Source organism: Borostomias antarcticus (assembly GCF_949987555.1).
Source record: "Borostomias antarcticus genome assembly, chromosome: 3".
NCBI lineage: Eukaryota > Metazoa > Chordata > Actinopteri > Stomiiformes > Stomiidae > Borostomias > Borostomias antarcticus.
Window position 1 is genome coordinate 15,303,420 of NC_140236.1, and position 18,602 is coordinate 15,322,021.

The window sequence follows — 18,602 nt, forward strand, 5'->3', positions numbered from 1 at the left end:
CCAGTGGAACCGATCTTACACAGTAGAATCTTGATAGATTATTACTTTGTACGCACAAATATTTTCTAATATTCTATACCATCAAATGCCCATGGATTAAGTTTTCCTTTTGTGAAAATGTTTTTAACATGTGAACATATTTGGCTTGGGAGGCTGACAAGGGTGTGTCTTAAAAGCAAAGCTTTGTTCCTTACTAATACTTCCAGGTTTTTTTTGGTTGTGAATGGCCTTCCGAGGTTCTGGGGAGACACACTGATGGATTAATATTATTTTCACGAGCGGAAGGCTCTGTGAATGGTGCACGATTCATGTAGGCTCAAGGGATGCTTGTTCCTTGGAAGGGGCGGTACAAGATCAGGCAAATTAACCAGTGTTATGTTCAGCATCGTTCAGCATCGTTCCCCCGGGTCTCCTGAGTGGACCGGAGAGACCTCTGCTGGTGATGAAACGCCACTGCGTCTGGCCTCTCTGGGGTTTGCCTTCCAGGATGTCAATGACTTGTGTTGCACTCTGTGTAATATTAATACATAAAACTATAAAAAATAAAAAAAAGGCTAATAAATGGTTGTCACCCACAGCCAGAGAAATAACCGTTATGACAGTTTTTTTTTTTAGGTCATACAGATGTTATTGAGAGGTCTACTTGAAATGTTGCTTTGTCCCTTCCTGCATGCGTGTATTTAAATGTTCCTCAAGGTCACAGTCGTTCTATCAAAGCACCACACCAGCCGCCCTCGGCCATTTATGCAACTCCTGTATTTGTTGCTGATATTTGTGTTCCGCATGACCTCAGCCGTCAGCGTCAGCGATGCGGGGAGAAGCTCGGACGTCCTAGTGTGAAACTGACCATGACTAAGCTTGTTGAAACTCCTTCCTTCCTGAAATCCTCCCCTCGGTCCTGTCACTCCACCATGGGCTCCTCCTCCGTTAGGACGAGGACTCAGACCCTTCTCTCTCTCTCTGTCTGTCTGGCCTGTGTCTGGGTTGCCATAGCAGTATAACTCAGAGCTACTGTGCCATGTTAGAGGGGGGGAGGGGGGGCAGGCAGCATAGTGGAACATCTTTCACAGCATGGGCTGTACTTCCTGTAGTCACCAGTCACTTGGATGACGCAATGCAACATGGTCATTATGATAGGAATGCACATGCATCGAAATGACTTGTGTTTTATGCCTTGTGGAGTATTTGCACTTTGATGTGTTACATTCACTGGACATTGCACTCTGTAGTGTTAATCACTCTCTGTAGTGTTAATCATTGGAGGGTTTCTGCTACAGTCCTACCTGGATTGTGCAAATGTGGGAGGACAACTTTTGACAGTATTCCTAATTTGCCCAACAACACCTTGGCAATTATTACATGGATTTTGTAATGTAATCCCATTACTGAATACAGCCAATTGGTTCTGTGAACCAAATGGGTATGTGGTGAAATATTTTAAAATGTGAAATTAAAATAATTACAACTGTTGAACTGCTCATTGTGCGTGCTGTCTTTATTACAGTAAATTCATAGACTTAACATATCTTTGACAAATATCAGTTATGGTTTAGACATGACCTTGCATCTTAAGATGCTTTAAAAAAAAACTGAGACAAGCAGTTATGAAAACACTTCAGCTTTTACTAAAAAACATATTAAACAATAACATTAAAGAAATCGACAAAATCAAGTTCTGTTCTCACACCAGTCATTTGAAGGCATAGCATAGGTTTCATCTGAGCTGCAGATGAGAGCAGGTTTGCTTTCCTGACTTGTGCCTTCATACCAAGAACTTGAGGTCCATGAGCATGGGGACGAACAGGGAGAGCTGGTGTGGAGCCCTCAGCCCAATCCCGGTCCAGCAGCAGGGTGGAAGGTCATCAGTCCCCATCTCCCAGACGGACTGACCCCCGGCGCTGGGCTCTGTCCGTGCGTCTGCGGTCCGTGCGTCTGCAGCGCCGGGGTCTCAGTGGAAGAGGATGTGCTTGTGCTTGGTGTTGGGGATCTGCTCCCTGCTCTTCAGCCTCCTCACCGCCTCCCTCATGTGTTTGGGCTGCAGGGGGGGAGTGTCGCCCCACTTCTCACACACGTCCAGCGCTGCAGAGCCCCAGAGAGGAAGGGATCGCTCAGAATAACCTAAACATGGGCTTTGTAGGAGCAAGAGAGTAGGCCAAGATATAGACCCCTGATGAAGGCTGTTTACGCCCACACACGTTGGGTAGAATAAAGGCTTTTTAACTTCACTATACTGGAGATTGAGTGCTGTGGAGTTTTTAGAAGGTCTAATTTTTAGCCTACTCTCTTGCTGACATGGACACAACCCCCCTCCCCCCCCACCCCCTCAATGAGCACCTCTCTGTTTAAGCCAAGGTAGCGTTCTTTTTTCTCTCTACAATTACATGGTCTTCATGGGATATATTGAGACATTGGACAACAAAAAAACTGCATTTAACTAACCTTCTTCCACTATCTCCCCGGCAAAGACCTTGGATATGCCAGACATGGCGATGACCACATTCTGGGAGACAGAGGATCCTGTGATGGACTGGATCAACTGAAACCATAAAGAAATGTTCAAACTAAACTACACAGCATATGAATGCTCTCAGTGGGTACAAATTGATGTGAAGAAGAAATGCACTATTGATGATGTGCAACATAGAAACCATACCCTCTTGATGGCAGCTTTGGGGAAGGCAGAACGTCTGTACATCTCATATCGGTTCAGCTGCTCCTCGGAGAAGGAGGAAACCAGGACCCTGGAGAACACAAGAGACCGTGATTGGGGGGGGGGGGGGTTGACTTAAAATAAACGTGGTTTTCTTTGTTTGTGAACCTCTCGTCTTACTGCATCTTCTGTATTTCATCCTCGTCAACCTTGTGGCGCTTCTCCTTCTTCTTCTCTGGCTCCACTTTGAGTTTCTTGGAGGAAGGTTCACCCGAGGTGCCCTCTTCCTCCTCCTCCCCAGCCACAGACTCCTGCACACAAACATGAAAGGTTGGCCAGGTAACACCCAGGCCACTGAAAAACACACTGCTTTTCCTTGTTCTTTTGTTCTTACTTGTTTGTTTTCGTGTGTAGCCTGAGTTTGACATAAGGGATCATTCGAGTCTGAATCTGCAGTCGTGGAAAGGTGCGCTTCTGTGTCCTCGTCTTTGGACAGGCCAGCGGAGGTAGATGAGGTCTGCTCAGGTGGGATCTCGGGCTTTATCCGTGCAGGGTCTGCCATGCTAGCTGGCTAGTTCAATCCCAAACACGGCAGTCGCTTTGAATGTGCAGCATAGAAAACAGTTTTAGCTGGATAATCTAGTCATGGTAGCTAGCTTTTTTCACAACAAACAAACAAGCTGTAGGGAGTACAGCAGAATTAATTTTTAGAAGGTAGTAGCAGCTAGCTAACGTTAGCATAGCAACGTTAGCTGAGATAGCTCCTCACAAATTTGGCTTTGCAAGAACAACGAAAGAATTCTCATCGGCTAGACAAATCGGCTTGAGAAAAACGTCAAACTCTTCAATAATGTTTCAATGCAACATATGAGTTACTAACTTGTATTGTGAGATAAATCATCAACATACCAACGCTTACCGAGAATATCGACGTTGCTGTCCCGTTTTCTCGTGACGTTGCGCATGCGTACACGACTTGTCTGCTGCCTAAAGGAATAGTTCACCCAAATTTCAAAATAACAGTTCTCTTTACCTTGAAAACAGTATTTGTCATAGGACATAAATAACAGAGATAAACCATTCTATGAGTGTACATCCTATGCTTACAGAACGCTTACCATATTGCAAAACATCACTCAGTGACATTGATGGAACCAATTAGCAGGTATTCATAGAAGGTAGCACTGAATGGTAATTGTACTGACTAAAATTAGATAGCCAATTAATAATTTAACTGCAATCATATTGCTGTATCACAAATTATGGGATATTTTCTTAAACTGCATGTTGGTAGGCTACCTACCTATTAGATAGATAGATAGATAGATAGATAGATAGATAGATAGATAGATAGATAGATAGATAGATAGATAGATAGATAGATAGATAGATAGATAGATACTTTATTGACTAGGTGGAAAATTGGTGTTTCAGTAATGGAAATTACAGCAAGGTTGGAAAAAAGTCAAACAGCTAGGATCAGCCCAACTAGGAGCAGCAGGTTATATTAGGAGAGGCGCATAGATGGGGCTAGTGTGGCGGCTGGAGGACTCAAGGAGGTGTTAAAAAACGCTATGCAGGGAGGGTAGTTTCGAGGAAGTGACGCTTTCAGGACCAGGGCAAAGGAAGTTTGCTTGGCGGTGCTGAACGAAACTTTTCCCCGGATCGATAGCATAAGATCTGGGAATCCTGGAGAATTGTACCGCTGCTGGAGACGTCGATCCAGCAGTAGAAGAAACCTTTGTTTCCCTCGGTACTGCGAGAACCAGCACGGAGGAGTAGATCGGAGGAGGATCGCGAAGGAATTCCAGCCCGTTCTCCTCTACTCTTCCTTACCATCCGATTCCCTTTTCAACCCGCGATGGGGAAGGAGCAGGAACTCCTGGAGGCGGCGCGGACTGGAAACCTCGCTGCCGTGGAAAAGCTTCTTTCAGGGAAACGACAATCGACTGGAAGTAGTAGCGGATCCTCCGGGATCGGAGGAGGTGGCAACAGCAGCGGCCACGGTGCCTCCTCTCACACGCTCTCCAGCCTGCTCAGGTAGGGGGATCTGCGGATGAATGGGACGCAGAGCTGGCGGCTGGAGGTTTTACCTACGAGTCCGACATGGCACTGCAGCGAGCACAATCGCGATCAATTGCAGGGCAAGCTACACGAGACATGTCCAACTGTAGGGATGCATCTGTGTCTAGCTATACCAAAAGCTTACTCCATCCATTCCTGTTCTTTTTGGCTAGCTATTTAGTTGTTAGCATCCAGGCAGTCTCGCCATATCTAGTCTAGCTAACGTAGCCACCCAGACCAGCGCGCAATGTAATTCCTCTTTGTTAGAAGAGCTGCAAATGGATTAGAGCACAAAATGAAAACACGCATTTGGTTATTCACGCCATATCATATTATGCATCACATATTCCTGATTGTGTGTACCAGAGCTAGATGTAAATGGTCTACCATGTTTGGTAGATAGCTAGTATGAATAGCCTACTACTTTTATCAATTTTTGCAAACATCACACAAGCAGGGTTGACTTTTTGATGTTAATCGACAAAAAACTCGTATCTAATGTCTAAATCAGTATCCATGCATTAGTGTTTATGGGGGAATGAAGGTCCCTGAGTCAATGACTTGCAGTGGGAACACAACCAGTCAACCAACGAAGTGTCCCCCTGCATTTTGTTTTAATATAGCTTAGCTTACCCTGAGTGATATAGGCTACATTTGACATAGGTGGCATGGGGGGTGGGGGGGGGGGGGTTGGCATGACCATCTGAGGTGCAATGCAGATGAGACAAGGGTACCCGGAGTTCCCTCAGACCAGTGGTGTAGTAGCGGTGACTGAGAAGGTACACACAGCCAGTATTCTGGAACTGTTTAGGTTTTACATCAGTTGTGGATAAGAAGTGTCTATACTGCGTCTGTGGATAGAACAGGTGGGTATACTCCGTCCGTATACCCCAGAGTACTCTGAGGCTCAAGACCTTCTCCATCTCGGGGACCTCCCCCTGCCTCCAGACCTGTCACTGTGCCAGTTCTCCTGGGCTGAGAGTCATGGCTCTGGACAGATGAGATGCTATCTGATCATCTACTCACAGTTGGATATCTGACGGTGGTCTGGAAATGCTTTGTCGAGTCTTTTTGCTCGGCAAGCCAGAAAAGGGCAGTCTACTGTTGCGTTAGTGAAGCAGCACTCTCTGTTCCCTCACAGAAACTGCAAACGAGACAGACATTTACTAGAAGAGAGATTACATGGGTTATGAAATCTGCAAATCTCAGTTCTGCAAATCCACACCATAAACCCGCTGTCTTTGCATGCATCCCATATAGGGGCCCGTACGATTCCCTTCAACACTTGGACCAGACAGGCTTCATTAAAAGCAACCAGAGTGCTGGCCACACTTAGGTGCTTAGCAGTGCTGTCTGTCAATCACAATCTTGTCAGTCTCTAAAGTCTCCAGGGAGCCTTATTGCCCACTACCTCCTGCCCCTATAGTGGAGGGACAAGTGTTGCTGTAAGCCCTCATGGTGATGCATTGCTCTGCTACTCATACCGGGATGTACGGTGTACTCAAGGTAATTACATGAAACCCTCCTAATTGGAAATTCAATTCATGGATGTCACGCTGCCTCCATGGATGTCACGCTGCCTCCATCTTCCCCTCTCTGTCTTCCTGATGTGTGGGTCGGGGCTTTAGGGCCCAGCTTATCATCTGCTCTGACTTGTGTGATCAATGTCTGGCAACATTCCCCTTCGAAAATGATTCCCTTGTGGGAAATAAAGAAAGAGAATGGTGTATATAAACTGAAGAGCTTCGGCTGAATACCAGCACCACGCTCCCTGGGCTGGGCTGTGGGCCGTCAGTTGAGGTACGCTCTTAGTATTTCCTCTGTTGATATGTGAGCTCTTCAAAAGTATTGACATGAGGAAGGCTGTGTTTACCTCAAAGTGGCCTTGGGGGAGCGTGGGTATTGTATGTGACATTTATTTAGCACATATAATCAAAATGTCAATATGTTTAGGGGCATCGATGCAAATTACCATAGTAGCTCTCTGCTCTGGCAGGGTTTCAATGGGTCTGTTTCAGCTTGCTCAACAACATCCATGGTGAGATCCTTCCTGGGTGATATTTCAGGGTAAATCACAAGTGTAGGAGCTGTTACTATTACTAAGCAGTGCCCTGCCTACCTATCTGAAACGGCTAAGGCTAAATTGAAGGATGAATTTAGATGATGACAGAGTGTAACAGCAGTGATTGTAGGCCTGAGGTGTGTTACAACATTTCTGATGGCACTACTATCACTGGTGAGGAGTATCAAGGTGAAATAGTTTGGCTAATCTACGGGGATATACTTGCTGGTTTAGAGCACAGAACAGTTTTCCTTTGTAGACGTATCGGTGCATTCTTTAGTATTGATTGGGATATCATCAGGATTGGGGAGGTGTGTTGTTGTGTGTGTGTCTGCTGGATTATTGCCGTTCTTCCTGTGGAATGGAACACATGTTGAGGCTTGTAGTGTTTCTGTAACCAGGCTTTGTGGAATGCCTGTTTATCAGAGACCTGGAAGGCAGGACAGATGTGGACCCGATGTCATCAGTGTTTCTTTGAACCACAACAGGTCAGGATGCTACTACTGACACAGCGTTACGGCCCAAGCCAAGGCTCATGCCTGACCTCCACGTCACCGCTTTGGAAACCTTACAGGTTGAACCGCAGAGGGAAACACAACGCTGATGGCCAACTCAACCAAAGTGATGTGCATGAGATGTCAAACAAGTAACTGAAACAGTCTGTAATATTAATTGTAAACCCTAGCTAGGCTCATGTGTAATCAAATTATGAAAGGCATTCTACTTGGCCTACCGCAAGGAACATTTGGGGGCCCCATAACCTGCCCCAGTCCTGGAGGTCCACAGGAAGAGCCTCTCTCTGGCACTTCCTGTCTGAGGTTGTACAAACAGCCCCGGTGCCTGTGGCTGAACCCGGACCGGAGGTGAGACGGGTCTGGGAGGGAGCGGAGAGTGAGATCGGAGGTGAGAGGGGTCCGGGAGGGAGCGGAGAGTGAGACAGGTCCGGGAGGGGGCGGAGAGGCCGCCTGCCCACCAAGTGGAAATTTGGGGAGGAATGCATGGAGGTTCAGGACTGACACTCTGAGAGCTTAGCCAGATGAGGGTCTGTCTTCTAAATTCACAGCCTGGTTCCTTTGTTCCATTGACTCAGCACAGAAAGGATGGCTTTTCATATTTATATCGGTCCCAGAGGACCATTCTGGGGGTTTTTTCCCAAAAGAGAGAAAGAAAGCTGTCAATGGTAGAAACTAGCCCACCTACTTAGAATGGGACCACTAATGGAAATTGTTCTACTGTAGGTACTCGGTCAAGGAAGCAGGAAAGACTTTTAAGAGAATAGACTCAGAGTTTTGTAACAAGAAAGACCAGAAATGTTGGCAAGAAACTATTTTGTAATCTTGTCACCATTGGTGAAATGCTAAACTGGAGTGGCCAAGTTGTCAGAGGAGCTTATAGGAAGGTTGTGCTGCATTTTCAGCTTCATTGAGCTGAGAATTGAGAATCTGTGCCCAACAAAAATGATCTGATCATGCATCATTCTACATCAGCATAGAATGATGCATGTAAACATGTCCATTTTAGATGTGAGTTCTGACTGGTTTGTCCATGTGTAATCAAGTGTCTATATGTGTGAATAAGAGAGGCAGTGAGTCAGGCAGAAGGGGGATTGAATAATCGTCTGCTCAGGCGATGATGTCTCTTGATCACTTTCTCTTAGGAGTCCCCTTTACTCTGTGGTTTGAGGTTAAAGAGTAGACCTAGTATACTAATGTAGGATTGTACATGGTGAAACACCAATCCTGGACTTATTTGCCTTGCAAAAGTGACATTTGTGTTGTTTTAGCTGTAAAACTGGAGTGGTTCAGATCTGGAGAAGACGTTAACTCGGGGGAGTGGCCCCTGGGTGGAGCAGACTAGCGTCTAGGTGTGGGCGTCCGCGGTGTGGGCGTCCGCGGTGTCGCCCAACCTGATTGGATCTGGGTTGGGAGTTGGGTAGAGGCTGGAACTGAGGTAACCTAGATCATTGCCCTTTAAAACCTGTGCCCATGCCCTCAGGATCTGGAAAATCACTGGAAAATCACTGAAACCTATGATTGCATTGAATTCTGGGCAATTATTTTGACCGATGACTCCAACACACAAGCATTCATAGTAAATAACTAACAGATAAATGCAACTGAATGGCTCACTCAGAGTTTTTTGCCTTCAACAGACCATTATACACAGAGTAGGGGTAGAACACATCCCCACGAGTCAATTTGTTGACACCAAGAACTCAAATCTAATGTGGGCACCCTCGCCAAAAACAACCCCAACCCCCCCCCTTCCCCCACACACTTCTTCACAGTCAACCAATCCTCACCCCCGATAGCTTCAGTTCTAGGGACACTTTGGGGGTCTTCAATCAATCAATCAATCAAAGCTTTATTTGTATAGCGCATTTCATACCCAGAGGCAACACAATGCGCTTTACAGAGAACAAGGGAGGTGGGCATACGACCCACTCTCTACATATTCCAGAGGGAAGCAAAAAAACAGTAATCACCCGGGGGCCAGATAAGTGAGCTGTAAAAATTCTTCCCTGACCCCTCTCAACAAGGCGATCGAGCAAGCTCCAGGAGTATGTTTGTCTACCGGCTAAGAACATTTATGAAGCAATACATTGCATTGAATTACATTTCAGAGTGAGAGAGGCTAAAAGCATCATAGGAGAGAGAATATTCTACGGACATGCTACATCATCCACAGTAGACACAGGGGTATCTATCGGACTTCGTGAGGTCTGCTGGTGACAGTGGGGCATCCACTGAACCTGGTTAGAAGATAGGAGGGAGAGAGAGAGGCACCAGGGAGAGCGAAGGCAGAGGGAAGGCAGAGCAGGGTTAGTAGCACATAGAGCCATTCAGACCACACAGATATTGAAACAGGCAACCTGGGGCAGGCTCCTGGAATATATTTGTCTAATGGCTAAGAACATTTAAAGAACAATAAATAATATTAAATTAAGTTTAAATTAAGTTTTCGGAGCAAGAAAGGCTAAGAGCATCAGGTCCAGGCCAAAGCCGGATGTGGACTGATGTGTGTCTTGTGTGTACATGTGTGTGTGTGTACTAAATACTACGATATTTATATCGTATATATACTTTGGGGGTCTTCAGCAACAATTACAATGGGTGTGAACAGGAGCTGTGGCCTAATCGCTGTCTCTGGTAATATAGTAGCTCCATATTGTCCACCCATATAGGTGTTATTAGTGGAGGAAGATAAGTGATGGGTCTAACCCGTCATTCATTCCTAGGGTAAAACTTGACGGCTGCTGAAGCCTACAAAATCTTTGCATTGACTGGTAGTCAGTTGACCGTACAGACATAGGTGTTGATCAGTGTCCATAGTGGCGGTCTACAACATAGGCTATAGGATTTTGGGAGCTAAGAATCAGTCCTTGACACGTCGCTGTTTATCTAATTTCAAATGGCCCTTTGCCATTCACCATGAATGGGGACTGAGTCAGGCTCACTGGCTGAAATGGAAGCTTCTTGGTCAGAATCACCCCCAGAATGCATTGCGCCTACTTGGCTTCTAAAGATGTTCTGTCCGTAGGACCTTGTGTCCACCCAAGCATGTGGTAGCCAGGATGTTCCCCAGAGAGTGACTTTCTTTAACTCGGGGTGGCATCGCTGGCCTCTGTTTCCTCTGTCCCCAGACCGACTGGTAGCTGGTCAGACGGCACTGCCGGGTCCCATTCCGAGACCGCTGACCTCTGACCCGCCTCCCTCTCAGCGTGGCGCTCTGGTAGCCGGGAAATCTAACACCACTGTGTTGGCATTCCGGGAGCATCTGAATTCAGGATGCAGCTCTGAGCGCCAGGCCGTGTCAGGTTTACGACCCGCGTGTTTGTCCCGTCAGAGAAAGCAGGAGACGGAGCACCAGGGACCACATACCTTTGTGGCAGTCCTCTTTAACCCATGATGAATCCCACATATGTGTGGGGGGAGGAGGGATGGCGTCTGAGATGACACCACTTCTTCTGACCCAGACGGCGCATGCTTCACTTGAGCTCAGGGATTATACCAGCCCTAGTTTCTTTGTTATGGTGCACTTGTTTGGGGAATTGGGTCTCGTTTTATCTTTTTGCCACAGTGCTGTCCTTCCGTCCCTGTCACATGATGATACTGGATGTTTGGCAGAGGAAGACGATTATGCCTGCTGTAATCTTGTCAAAGGCAATACTATCGGCTTTGTCATGTTTTAAGCAAAAAGCTTTGGCCAGTCTGTTGTTTGGAGCAGCAGTGTAAAATGGAGGTCCGATCTCAGTTCATCCATTTTAGTTATCAAATGAGATCCTGAGATGTGGGTAGGGGATGTCTTAGTAGATTCCAGATGCCTTTCTGCTGAACTCAAATGTTATTTTCCCTGCCCAGGAAGCAGAAATAGAAACTAATCTTCACAGGAAAACTACTACATACACATTAGTGCGAGATAAGAAGTTGGATTGTGTTTCATTTATAGCTAGCAGTCCCACTGCGGTCTGAGTGTTAAAACAAACAGAAAAGTGCCCTGGTTGTTCACCAGAAGCTCGCTACGCTGCTGCAGAAACAGCCTCTTCTAATGAAGCCTGGGGAGCCGTGTTTGTTTGGCCCATCTGTTACCCTGCCGTCAGCAGCCGCTCAAACTCCACAGGACAAGTGGGAGAGACAAAGTTGCTGAAATTGGTCCCTGTGTTTGTGTAAGTGCGTGTGCGTGTGCGCGTGTGTGTGTGCGTGTGCGCGTGTGTGTGTGTTAGTTTACTACGAGGTTAATGTGATTGTATCCTCAGGTCTGGAGCAGCCCTTCCTTGGTGTGGGAGCTCCTCCTCACTCACACTCTCCCTCCCTGGGTCTTGCTGGTGATGACTGACTGGTCTGCTGGCTGGCTGGTCTGCTGGTTGGTCTGCTGGTTGGTCTGCTGGCTGGCTGGTTGGTCTACTGGTTGGTCTGCTGGCTGGTTGGCTGGCTGGTCTACTGGTTGGTCTGCTGGCTGGTTGGCTGGCTGGTCTGCTGTTTGGTCTGCTGGTTGGCTGGCTGGTCTGCTGGTTGGTCTGCTGGTTGGCTGGCTGGTCTGCTGGTTGGTCTGTTGGTTGGCTGGTTGGTCTGCTGGCTGGCTGGTCTGCTGGTTGGCTGGCTGGTCTGCTGGTTGGTCTGCTGGCTGGCTGTTCTGCTGGTTGGTCTTCTGGTTGGTCTGCTGGTTGGTGTGCTGGTCTGCTGGTTGGTCTGCTGGTTGGCTGGTTTGTCTGCTGGCTGGCTGGTCTGCTGGTTGACCGCAGCCAGTCCACACACACTCAACAGACCTCAAACACGTTGCTGTTCTTGGAGTCAGACTATAAAGACATGGTCCTCATTATTAACCTGGCTTCGCCATCCTCATCACGTGATCTCACATTCTGTTTCTCTCCACTCGCGAAATGGGTCCAGCGATGCCAGGCTACCACATCAGCACAAGCAGCCCTTTCCTCTCCCTCTCCTTTCTGCTAGCTCCGCCATATTTATTCTGAGGAAGTCTCTTGTAAGGGAATAATGTTGGCTAACTAGTGGTTGGCTGAAAACAACTAGCCTAATCTTTACTCCTCAGACCACAGTCGGCACTTCCCTCGCTGTGGGATCCTGGAGTTGGGAGTGAGATGTCGAGGCCAAGATGACGTTGAAATGAGGGAAGATGGTTCTCTGCCAACAGAGTCCCTGAAGTTAGCTAGCCTGTTCAGCAGAGATAGTAAAGTCTCTCTTTCACTCTTTCTCTCACAGTCATCAGTCTCTTTTGCACTAAAACACACCATCTCTCTCATTTCATCAGACACACTTCCTCCAGGCCCTCGTTCTGTCGTAGCGCAGGCAGATTGTGTCTCATGTGGTGGATGTGGCTGTGGTCAACACCTAGCAGAGTTAAGGAGGAAACCCAGAGTGCGTGCGTCGGACGATACGATTGGTCCTCGAGGGTTACTGTGGCGATGATATGCAGGTTGATATGACACTAGGCCATCAGTGTTTAGGAAGGGGTGCTCAGCTCTCATTTAAGATTCGGCATCGTTTTCCAAATGAGTCGATGTTTCTCAACACACCTCCACCGCGGCATCGGTCGGTGTAAAACGTCCCCCAGCCAAACAAGACCAGACAAAAGTTCTTGAGCTATTTCAAGACGGGAGAACTGGGTCATCTCGTCGTTGGCAGGACTGGGAATAACTGGCCATCCGTCCGGCAGGGTGGTAGCGTGAAATTTAAACAGCAGCTTGTCGTTTCGACAGTGTTCGTTGGCGGGGGAGGACAGCAGTGTGGAGGCAGGGGGAGATCTGGAGGGCTGTCTTTGCCGTGGCATCTGCTGTGAAAGGCATTGTAGGAAACGCCAGCCTGGTCCATGCTGAAAGGCTCCTTCTTCCCTCTTTTTTTCCCTCAGGCCATCTGATGTCCCTGTTTCTTTCTCTGTGTTTCCGCCCCAGCTCTCTGGCACCAGGTTGTAGTTTTTTGTGTTTTTTTTGTGAACGGCTGTCATTCTGGCATCGGCCTCCGAGGCCGGGCCCCCTTGTCCCCGGCCTCGTCCCCCGCCCCCTCGTCCCCGGCCTCATCCCCCGCCGCCACACAGATGCTGTGTGAAACAGACGCTCGCTAAGGCGTCGTGTCTCACGCCATAAAGACTCAATCATGCCCCGCTAGTGCCACACGCACACACACACACACACACACGTGCACACACCCGCACGCACACACACACACACATGCACACATGTGCACACACACACACACACCCACGCACACACACACACACACACACACACACACACAGCTACTGTGGCTATCCAGAGGTTTCGAGCCCTTGAAGCGTCAACCACAAAGATCTTACACTGGAGTTTTATATGCAGTGTGCAGTATATTGTGGTAATGCAATGTGTCCTTTAAAGGAGTTCCTTTTGAAATGTAGGATGGCCTTAAATGGACAAAAATAACACAACAAAGTGAATCTTTTTTGGACTATTATTGCAGATTCTGTTTCCTCCCAAGTGGAAATGGTAATGGTTCCTGTGTGGTATAAGCTACTACTTAGTTGTGTAATTATGTGAGAAATAAATGTGATATCCTTAGGCTTATTATGTTACGTCATGTGCAATACAGGGGTCACATGCATAATGGTGTAAGATGTAGGCTAGTGTTTAGGCTAGTATTTAGTCATTTGAGTTGGGTCTTGCATATCTTCAATTGTTCTCCTCCCCCCACCTCCACATTTCAAGGTGTTCAGTGTTTGCCCTAGGATTTTTTTCAGGGGGGGTGGTAGGCCCCCTAAACTACAGGTGTTGTCGGGGGGAGAGCATGTCACAGATACATGGTGTCAACAGTGTCGTCATAGATGCGCACAGTAGGGCGTTTATTGGTGCATTTCTCTACACTGAGCTCAAATGAAACGAGTGCACATAGCCTAATGTAGACATAGTTACTAACGTCAGAAGACACAAACTTAACTGTGATTACATTACTTATAGCAACAGACAATATTTTCATTTCATCATCTCTCACTCCCAGTCAGAGGCCCAGTCCCAATGTCCCCCCTAAACCCTCAAGCCCTGAGCCCTCACAGACTTATTGACGTCACCTGGTAACGTGGTTGAGTGCGAGAGGCTGAAAGGGCTCGAATTGGTATAAAAAGGAATGGGACAGCACTTGCAACATCACATTACATGTGATGTAATGTAATGTAATGTGGGGCTTTTAATAAAATTTTCAATTTTACATGTTTTTCTTGTAGGCCTTCATGTAAATTAATTTTGGGCTGAGTCAAATCCCCTTTACATTATCCGAACTCTGTGTTACCCTCAAAACATGTCTGTTCAACTTGTTGAAATCATTTCATTTTGTGGTGATATGCGAACCACATTACTGCCTGTGATTCTTGTTTGTGATGAATCCAAAAGTATTTACTTAAGAATGATAATATATTATGTATACACATTTCTGCACCTCACAACTCTTTCCATATTCATGTTGGAAATCTCAATTCAAAGAACACTGCACAGAAATGGGTGATTAATGTCATACTGCTTTTAACTGGGAAATCATATGATTTAGAGCAACAGAAATCGATGTAATTTATAACCATAGCCTATATATTTTTACACAAATCACATTATACACACCCATGGGGTTAATAACCCATACTTAAAAATAATGAAACCAAAATAATTATAAGGCTACTTTTGCAGATAAGCAAGTCCAACTGAAAACATGAAAACATATTTTGTTTTGTAACGTGAACATTAGGGTTGGTTGATCTGTCTGTGCTTGTTTATTGGCTGTTCTTCAGGTAACCCTGTGTTTCACGTCACAACAATATGAACTGGGGGTAATTCCCTTAGGCGAAGTCTGCAGAAGTGCAGACTTACGGTAAGGGGGCATAAAGGGCTCAAAATGTCTGCCAGAGAGCCCTTATGCACTTGCCGATTTGACATTGGGACACCCCTAAGCCCTCGCGGACTTCGTGGGAAGTCCGCACTTGCTCCAGCACGCATGCGCACAGGCCAGCGCGCAGACTGGCTATTCTCCGGCTCACATTCTCTGCGCTACGATCGTTGTTGGTGCCGAGAATATTGTCGTCGTCATTCGTCAGCAACAATCCGATCGTAGCGCAGAGAATGTGAGCCGGAGAATAGCCAGTCTGCGCGCTGGCCTGTGCGCATGCGTGCTGGAGCAAGTGGGGAAAGGCGTGTAAAGATCATATTACAGAGGCTAAAGACCCCGTATTTGAAAACCACAACAATGGCTCGCGTTGAGGAATCTCAACTGTCGATTCATTCAATCTGATTGATGAAAACAACCGTTTAGCGGCCGAAAATGGATTTTGAGAAACTGCATTCTCGGTGCCCCGATCACCGTCATTACATGGATATACTGGCTCGCGCTGGATTTTAAATTTCTTCTACAGGCCTCCGAACTACACAAAAGTGATCTCGGTGAGTCAAACTTCTTATAATATGTCGTAAATAAGGTCCAGGTTGTCAAAAACGAGCATTGCCCTTTAAGTCTGTGAGTCTGCAAGGGTGGACATTGGGACTGGGCTTGAAAATGTCTGCTAGCCTCGATGCTAATTTTCACTATGTTAAACTCCATAGAATTATGCTAAAATGTTAGCGATCTAAAAGTCCGCTATTTTTTTTGGCTTGGTCTTGACCGCACATCACATCGACACTCAGACTGGCCGCAGACACCCAGAGTAGCTTAGCCAGTCTGAGCTCATTCAGGGCTGTGATTCAGTCTGATCCACGGTGGCCGATAGGAGTAGTAGGACACTGGCAGGTATCTGAGTGCCAGACTCTCCTAACAGTCAGCCTGCTGAGCTGAGCTGAGCCATCTACCGCCGGGCACCGCCGCTTGTTCACTCAGCGCCTGCTGCCAGCCGTATGCATAATAAAGACCGGTTGCCCCCGGCGATGCCCCGCAATGTGCCAGTCACTGGGCAGAGTGTCTGGGGCCCGTGCTAATCCCTGGCGGTCAGTCAGTCACACCGCTAATTGGCTGGATGGCATTTCGGTTTGTTTGACGCCAGGCTCCGCCTCCTCCTAACCTGGGCTCTGCTGTTGATCAGACTCGCTCCTGCTCAGGATCTGGCCGACCCTCCCTCCCGGCCTAACCCCAACCCCAACCCCAACCCTAACCCATCCTGCTGTTCAACAGTGGGAGTTATGAGTTAATTGTTTGTCCAGAGACAATCGAAGAGGAAATATTGATTTCACTACAGTGCACAATCAGAGGTTATTACTGAGGGGATTAAGCAACCATACGTTTCAGATTTGGTCTCAGATTACAGGTTGATGTTGAGATAGATAGAGGGCCTCAGTGGGGTATTACCGACTCACACTACTCCCTAGTTGGCAGATGTGCTTTAATTAAGCTCTAGACCTGGACCATAAGCTCTAGACCTGGATCAAAATACTATTTGAAAAATCTTTCAGTCAGTTTAGTATGTGCTTGAGTCCTCCTGGACTGAGTGTCAGGTGGGAGTGGTTTGCATTTTTTTGGGAACAACCCATCAAGAGTCAACATTCCTTTTATTGGCATTTATTGGAGTCACAGAGAAATGTTGCTGCTGGCTCCAAGATTATGCTACAGATGAACTCTTATACTCAATTTTCAAATTACAAAGTTACACATTTAGAATTTATGATGAAATGAATTCATGAAAATGATTTATGAAATGATTTACACCTAGGACTGCTGCGCCCCCAGGTCTGTGGGGTCAGTGTGAGGCAAGGTTATAATAGTTTAGCTTTTTTCATTAGTTTTTATATAGTTTTAACTTTTTGTGCTCAATTTCAGTTTTTTTTTAAAGATATTTTTTAGGGCTTTTCAGTTTTTTTTTTTATGTTATAGGACAATGTAGAGAGACAGGAAATGTGGGAGAGAGAGAGGGGAGGACATGTGGCACAGGACCTGAGCCGGGAATCGAACCCCGGTCCGCCGCGCAAAGGACTAGCCTTCATATGGTGCGCGCCTTACCCGGAGAGCTATTGGGGCGCCCCTCAATTTCAGTTAGTTTAGTATAGTTTTATTTTTTGAAAATGCTCAGTTTTAATTTAGTTTTTATTAGTTTCAGTATAAGTTTCAGTCTTGTTTTCTTCTGCGCCTCGTGAGACCATCCTGATCTTGCGAGCTCACGTTGTTTCACTCTGTGTGAAACAAACCATCTGGCGCACGTCAGGTTACTTCTGAACAGGGACACAGCTAAAGAAAAAATGGAGGATATATTTCATATCCACCCAAAATACTAGGCTTATGTATGAAATGAAAAAGACTAAAACTAAGGACATTTTCTCTATAATTTTAGTTTATTTTAGTTAGTTTTGTAAACACTACAGTTTTAGTTAGTTATTGTTTTTTTTGTAAAGCCTAGTTTTTGTTTTTATTTCAGTTAACTAAAATCTTTTTTCCCCACTTAGTTCTTCATTTTTTTGTTAGTTTTCGTTAACTATAATAACGTTGGTGTGAGGCGTGCTGTGGTTAGTGCTGTGGATGCTGCAGGAGTTTTGGAGAGAGTCAATGACGTGTAAAGTGGGGGAGACATCTTGGGCGTCTGAGGAGCTGTAGCACTCCTCTCAAAGAAGGCACGCAAGAATGACTGGCACGCACGCCAGTTATGATCTCCTCCTCTCTCTGGCTGGAACACTTGAGTTACTCCCAGAATCCCTTTCAGAGCTCAGCCTCATCGCCCTGATATTCCCTCAGGAAAGCAGAGGATTAGCTCAGCCTTTCAAATGGGAATTCCCAAATCAGGTTCCCATGAATGAGCCCCCCCCCCCCTCTCCTCCGAATTGGTTTCCGTTTTTCCCGCCGCCTGGTCTGGGCTCTGTCCCTGCGTCTGTCCAGCCGCCTGCGGAGGAACAGGAAGTGAGAGGAGGAAGTGGATTGCAGAGCGGCGCTCTGACTCGGTGCCGTCGAGTTCCCGGCCGCTAAGATACTCAGGGGAGGTAAGACTTGGCCTAGAATTAGGAGCTGCTATTAAGAGAGGAAGGCCTCTGGTTGAGACATCTTGTCTACTTCTGAGTCCTGGCGGGCGCCGGCGTGCTACAGACCCGCCGCTGTGTGGCGCGGCCTCTCAACCCCAACACGGGAGGTGTTTGGACTAATTAAAATCTCTCGGCTGTTTTTCCTAAAGGCTGCGGTATGTGAATCCGGTCGCGGGGCTATTTTAAGCACGCTGTTACATAAACTATAACATGTTAAGTCGGGCTTGAGACGGGGAACGCACAGAAGGGGGCGGAGCCGGCGCTCGGCCGAGGCGCCTCCGGGGGGGCGCTGATGGCGTGGCCCGGGAGGACCAGACACCGCCTCTCTCAGCACTGCTCGCTCCACTCCGGGTCCTCCTCACACTCCCGGG

General features: G+C 47.0%; 2 protein-coding genes across 4 annotated transcripts in view; one reads left to right on the forward strand and one right to left on the reverse strand.

Annotated features, from left to right (window-relative positions):
• Nucleotides 1-1,547: 1,547 nt before the first annotated feature.
• taf11 (TAF11 RNA polymerase II, TATA box binding protein (TBP)-associated factor) lies at nt 1,548-3,607 on the reverse strand. Of its 3 annotated transcripts, none has more exons than XM_084462022.1 (6): nt 3,560-3,598; nt 3,045-3,221; nt 2,831-2,961; nt 2,654-2,741; nt 2,440-2,536; nt 1,548-2,079 (listed from the first exon to the last, which is right to left on the reverse strand). In XM_084462022.1, exons 2-6 carry the CDS (start codon nt 3,210-3,212, stop codon nt 1,949-1,951), a joined length of 615 nt encoding a protein of 204 aa, XP_084318148.1. In that variant the 5' UTR covers nt 3,213-3,221; nt 3,560-3,598; the 3' UTR covers nt 1,548-1,948. The 3 variants fall into 3 exon arrangements, with proteins under 3 accessions (XP_084318148.1, XP_084318146.1, XP_084318147.1); XM_084462020.1 differs by having other exon boundaries at nt 1,549-2,079; nt 3,045-3,248; nt 3,560-3,607; XM_084462021.1 differs by having other exon boundaries at nt 1,549-2,079; nt 3,045-3,248; nt 3,570-3,606.
• Nucleotides 3,608-4,397: 790 nt separating this feature from the next.
• Nucleotides 4,398-18,602, forward strand: part of LOC311307263 (ankyrin repeat and SAM domain-containing protein 1A) — a 95,663-nt gene continuing 81,458 nt past the window's right edge. The window contains exon 1 of the mRNA XM_084436060.1: nt 4,398-4,690. Coding sequence (XP_084292186.1) covers nt 4,512-4,690 — 179 coding nt within the window. The 5' untranslated portion in view covers nt 4,398-4,511. The remainder of the gene's footprint in view (nt 4,691-18,602) is intronic.

What these genes read in the sequence shown, in the direction of transcription:
- taf11 (XM_084462022.1), bottom strand. Translation starts at nt 3,212, where the DNA reads ATGGCAGACCCTGCACGGATAAAGCCCGAGATCCCACCTGAGCAGACC. An exon ending in CTACACACGAAAACAAACAA is followed by an intron (nt 2,962 to 3,044) that starts GTAAGAACAAAA and finishes GTTTGTGTGCAG; the next exon opens with GAGTCTGTGGCTGGGGAGGA. An exon ending in GATGAAATACAGAAGATGCA is followed by an intron (nt 2,742 to 2,830) that starts GTAAGACGAGAG and finishes TGTGTTCTCCAG; the next exon opens with GGTCCTGGTTTCCTCCTTCT.